General features: G+C 43.9%; 1 protein-coding gene across 1 annotated transcript; it reads right to left on the bottom strand.

The window, feature by feature from the left end:
• Positions 1-1,772: 1,772 nt before the first annotated feature.
• On the bottom strand, positions 1,773-3,635 carry LOC123427387. The gene has a single exon (XM_045111417.1). It carries the CDS (start codon positions 2,756-2,758, stop codon positions 2,153-2,155), a length of 606 nt encoding a protein of 201 aa, XP_044967352.1. The 5' UTR covers positions 2,759-3,635; the 3' UTR covers positions 1,773-2,152.
• Positions 3,636-6,122: the final 2,487 nt, after the last annotated feature.

Here is a 6,122-nt window from a genome sequence, read left to right as displayed (position 1 = left end):
CACGCAGAAAGCTAATCACACTGAATGTTGATCCTACATTGTCCTTAAATATAGCATTTGTGCCTTCACTTCGAGCAGTAGAGTGGATAAAGGGGAAGAAGCATTTCTTGAAATACACTGGGACAAACAGCTTCCTGTACTTCCACATGTACCTGAAGTACTTGAGATTGTCCACTCCATATTTGTGTGTCATTTGGGGCTAGAACATCTCAAATTCTTCCTCTGTGAGGCAGTTATGTATGATGTCACTAAAATCAGCATACAACTCTGGGTTTAATGAAAAAGTCCGCACACATCTCTCCTGAACCTTTTTCATTATGTGGAAGAGGAAGCACCTATGAACACTTCCCTTGAAAACAGCAGGAATAGCACTTTTCATTGCAACATCTTGGTCTGTAATTACTGTCATAGGAGCTTTTTGATGCATGCAGTCCAGGAATGTTTTAAACAGCCACTCAAATGTGTCAACTGTTTCATTGTTCACAATAGCACAAGCGAACAAGCAATTGAGACCATACCCACTGATGCCAACAAATGGTGCAAATGGCAGATTGTAACGGTTTGTTTTGTATGTTGTGTCAAAACTCAAACAATCACCATAAATCTCATACATTTTTCTGGAGTAGCCATCTGCCCAGAATATGCACAAGACCTTGTTGATGTCTTCATCGGCAACTTTGAAAGCATAGTAGAAATTTGGATCCTCTTTCTGCTTGTTCCTAAAGTACTCAAGCACCTGTAACATATCGCTCTTGCCATTTTCTCTGTTTATGGTTGTCCTCACATTGCTAACATATTTCTTGGTGTAGGGCGCATTGCCACCCCGTAGGTAAGAAAGAATGGCCATAATCTTCCTAGTGGGCATCTGCACTGAGTTGAATGTTCTGATGAACAACTTCTCTTGTTCTGTCATATGCTTGTGTGATCTTAAATATTTGGACTCGTCTGGAGGGCTTAGGGTGTGGTTGTGTTCCAGATCAACAGATGTTACAAACCAAACTTCTCCTTTTCGTGTTGCAACCATCTTAGTCGGACACCCAGTTATTTCAATGAAGTTTTTTCTCTTCCTTTTCACCTTCTCAGGCGGTGGAACCCCTGTTTTCTCTTGGTTCTTGACTGCCTCTTTTTTTCCTTTCTTCCAGCACATCCTCACTAACAACTTTCCCTGAGCAGTTGCATTTGAAAGTGTAAAGTGTTACCGCCTTGCCACGAGGGTTAGTTGCATGGTAAGTACCTGCCTTTTTAATTGCAAAACCACAGCTGGCTGCGTATTCATTGTAGAAAGCATACACAGCTTCATGAGAAACAAAGGGCATGCCCACATGCGGGACATGGTGGTTGTGCACTTCTTGGCTGCAAGTCTGAGCTGCGGCAACACTATCATTTTCTAGGAACATCAAAATGTCCTCTTGTGAAAGCTGTTCTATATTTCCCTCGTGCCCAGCACCACCTTCTTGTTGATCATCACATTCAGATACATTCTTGTTTATTCCAAATGTATATGCTTGTTGAGAATTGTCTGAATCACCATCAACACTCATGCCGTCGGTCAAACTAGGACCATGGTTAGAACCAGCTGGAGCTGTATCATCCGTAAAATGTTCTCCAAGCCCAGATGAAGAAAGAACTTTTTCAGGGTTTAGATAAGTTTTTGTTCTGTAGCCGGAGATTGGGCTGTTTTTTGTTTTTTTTGCGTGTGTTAACATCTCAAGCCTAGATCTGAAAAGTCAAACGGGCCAAACAAACAAAAAATCAAACAAACAAAGCCCACATAACAAGCCATTAGGTGATACATTAAAGTTCAAGTAGAAAGGACCAAAAACGGGCCTAATCTTTTTCGGCTGACGTCAGCCGACTGAGACTTGGCCAAGTCTCAGTCGACTTAGACTTAGACAGACCCAAACCGTAAAGCAATTGTAGCTGCAAGTGCAAACTAGCCACTTAGACCTTACTCCTAGTTAATTGCTCCGTGATTAGCATTGTTTTCTGCTAGTAGGAAAACATAAAACACTTGTCAATTTACTAGTAGTACATCAAAATATTTCGCCTACAGAACCCCAAACGTAGCAACATTTTCTGTAACGAAGTACTACTACGCCACCAATTGGACTGACGAGGGCAGCAAGAGAAACCTCCAAAGGAGAGTCCTTTTTCACAGGTCGAGGAAGCCGGTGGTACGCCACACGGCGTTGCGCATGCGCCGGAGGTCGCGCCCCTTCAGCGTGCGCCCAGCGCCCTCCATCACCGACGCCGCCGCCGCGGCGCGGCGCGCGGCCATCTCATGCGGCGGCACCATAAGTTCGTCGTCGTCTTCGTCCTCCTCGTCAGCGGCCTCTTGCTCCGCCTCCCGGCGTCGCCTGTCCGCCGTCGCCTTGGACCAGGCAGGTACAGCCACCGGCGCAGACTGGTGGTACGGCTGCGAGAGCGGCTGCTTCTCCCGTCGGGCCGCGGCAGGGATGGCCGCGCTGGGCGAGTGGCTGTCCTCGTCGGCGATGAGCGCCGAGAGGCCGGCGCTGCCGGTGGGGAACGCGCGGGAGGAGAGGGGCCAGCGGTGGCCGCCCCCGGACGGGGACGGCGTGGGCGACGGCGACGAGGCGGTGGAGGCCGAGGAGAAGGAGGTGGAGGAGGACCAGACTACGTCGCGCTCGTCGAGCTCGAGCTCCATGTCAGCAGCGCCGGCGCCATCGGGCTGCTTGATGAAGCCGAGGAAGCGAAGCGACGGGGACACGGCGGAGGCGTGGCGGTCGCGCATGGACATCGGCCCACACCGCGCGCCCGTGCTCGATCGAAGCTTTGCGTGCGTGCGGTGGCCGGCCAGTGGCCACTGACCAGCGTGCAGTGTGTTTCAGCGCTGGGGTGCCATGCTCGCGCTCCTATTATTGGCGCGCCGCGCGCTCTACTGGTGGTGGTGGCGATCGGCGTCCGGTGCGGGCGGTGAATTATTGGGGGCAATGATGATGGCTACGAGGGGCTGCCCAGGTGTCGGGGGCTCCCTACGATCGTGCCGTGTGTGTGCCGTGTGCGCGAGAGGGGCTGCGGTCTGTGGTGCTCGTGCGACGGTCGCGCAGCGCCTGAAACCGGAGATTTGGAGCGGCCTGGGCCAGAAATATGTGGAATCCTTTCTCGCTCGCCGGGTCGCTGCCGATCAAAAAGATGGGAGCGCGACCGCTACAGGATACGACATTTCCCATCTGTATGCACAGTCGACTGATGAGCCGACACGTCATCGCCCATATACATATACAGTTAACAAAATGATCCAGGGTCAGGCTTCGAGCAAACAATTGCGATATCTTGGGCTCGGGTTTTGGCGGTGTACACTACGGTTGATTTGTTGTATCCGATTCTAGGCTACGTCCGTGTCTACATACGTACGCACGAATCGCGGCAGCAATTGATGGGGCACCTACCGGTCGCCGTCCGGACATCACCCATCTTCCAATGCGGGCAAGGCGAGATGGATGAGAAGGAAAAAAGAGACGTCACGCTCTCACAGTCTCACCTGATAAAAAATGGTCTGGGCCAGGGGTTCCGTTTCCCTGTCGAAAGTTTGGAGTATACGGAATTGTGTGGAGATGTATACTTTACGCTGGAAGTGAACGCGTATGTAAGTACAATGCTTGTTTTGTCCTAACGCTGCGGCGTCAGATAATCCTATTAAACGTTGCCGTGATGTAAGGGTACACGGGTAACCAAGTTTACTGCGTTCCACCAGAAAATTATGGGATATGCGACTTTGGCCGGATGTTAATGTGGAGTCTAGTATACTATTCCCTCCATCTTAAAATAAGTGTCTCAATTTTTTAGTAGGTTTAGTATAAAATTATACTAAGTTTAAAACACTTATTTTGGAACAGAGGAATATATGACTAATCTTCCTAAAATTGGAGGTATTAGAATTAATGGGAAAAGATAATGCCCACACGTATGGGCGTTTGCAAACCGTCTACACGCATGGATTTGCGTCCGTTTGTGTTTTGCATTATTTTTGGTATTTTGGTAGTTTTTGTGCCACATAGGACTGGGTTTGTGTGTGGGTATTGTTAAATGTAAAAAAGTAAAGAACGAAGAGAGATGAATGAAAGATGATCCATTAGTCTTTATTGATGATAGAAATGGGGTATTTATACCGGGCGGAAGTACACATGTTGCTCGGCAGCCAAGTAAACACATAATTAGTTGACAGCCAAGGAATTACATGGTTACTTGAGAACCAAGTAACTTATCTACAATTAATTTAATCCTAATTAGCTTAATTAATAAGCAACTATTCTATTTTTAACACCCCCCTTGTACAACGCCTCTTCTTGGGTATATCCATCATCTTGATAAATTCTTTGAATAATCTTGAAGTCTCCTCCAAAAACCCTGTGGGGAAAATATGAGGAGAATTGTGCAGATATGTTGCTAAAACTCCTTAAAACCGAGTGGGAAAAATAATCAAAAGAAAATGATGCAACATATAATGATTGTTGTCTCTTGATAACTCATATGAGAAAAACCTTTGAAGAAGGAGAAAACTCATTGGTGAGTTTAGAGAACAATTGATATGTCTTGAGTACTTCCTTTAAAAACCCCAATAGGTAAAATAGAAAGCATGACATATGATCTTTGAGAAGGTATTACCTCATTAAAAAACATTATGAGAAACTACGAGAGAAAACTCATAAGGGAAAAGAGTGCATCTGACATGCCATTGAAAACTCCTTTAAAACCCAGTGGGAAAAATATAAGGAGAAAATGATATGGCATATACAAACACTTGTGTTTATATTGTCTCGTTAAAAACCTTTTATGAGAAACAATTAGGGGAAAACTCATCAAGGGAAAAAGAGTACAACATATGCAATGTGATGATTGTTAATAGGTTATAGTTTGAGAGATTACTCCCCCTGAACTTTGCAAATATGGAGGATGCCCCATACCAATTTCATTGACATGAACATAAGATTGTGTATAATCTGTTGGATTTTTACATGATTTTGTTTGCAAATTATTTCCTCACTTTTCTATAATCCGTGAGGATAAGTAGTTTTCGAGCAATGTGATTTATGATATTGCTCTTCATATAACCTGTAGGTATTGAGTAACACAAGTGGAAGTAGCTTTATAAATCAAGTTATGTGATTCAGATGAATCTCAACCACATGATTTTGAGTGTGGTTAATCATTCTGCCAAGCCATGCATATTTTGCAATGCTTTTAGATAAAGCAATTATGTCAGAATGATAAGTGGGAATAACCATTAAAGTCCATTTAGATGACTTCCATATGAAGGCTATTCCAACAAATTCAGTCATTGATATGGCGTCATTGGGATAAAAAAAAGCCAATATCATCATATCATATCATGGTCTTATATTGTATTTCCTAATGGAATTGTCCAATATTTATTGTGAGCTTAAGATATAAGATGATATTCCATATATCAAGCATGTACCTTTTGTTGGGGGTTGCACTCTCAACAAGCATAGCTAATATGGTGCCAGGCCTGACATAGTTTGCAATCATATGAGTGCTTTGACATTAGTGAGATATAGAACTTCAGGTCTTTATGTCACTTCATTATGAACCCTAGGTATGTACCTTATCAAAGGTAGTATGACCATACATGTGTTTTGCTGTTATGATATATCCACACTGAACTTCTCGTATATGTTTTCGATATATGTAGACTGATATGTATTCTTGAGAGAATGCTCAAGTTGCAAGCTTAAGCTAAATTTGGTTGAATCCAAATTTTCGGTCTTGAGATGATTTTGTGTATGTTTATATCTTGTAGAGACATTGATGATGAAATCATCAATATACACTGAGGTGGTGTAAGGAAAACAAATTTTGGGATTCCTTTATTAACACATAAAAAAATGATCATCCTTTGAGTAATCCTTTGAAGAAGGAACTCATTTAGTTGGTAGTACCATATGATTTCCGACTATTTCAAGCCATATAATGACTTCCGAAATTTTACACAAATATGTTGCGATTTATTTTGGATTCGGAATTGTAAGCCCTTCAGAGACTTCGTTATAAATTTCCGAAACGAGTGACCCATATGAGTATGTAGTCACTGCATCCATTAACTGCATGGATTATATTATTTGTATTGCCAATGATATTTT

This window comes from Hordeum vulgare, chromosome 2H (assembly GCF_904849725.1).
Source record: "Hordeum vulgare subsp. vulgare chromosome 2H, MorexV3_pseudomolecules_assembly, whole genome shotgun sequence".
NCBI classification, from domain to species: Eukaryota; Viridiplantae; Streptophyta; class Magnoliopsida; order Poales; family Poaceae; genus Hordeum; species Hordeum vulgare.
This window is presented reverse-complemented; position numbering and strand designations above follow the sequence as displayed.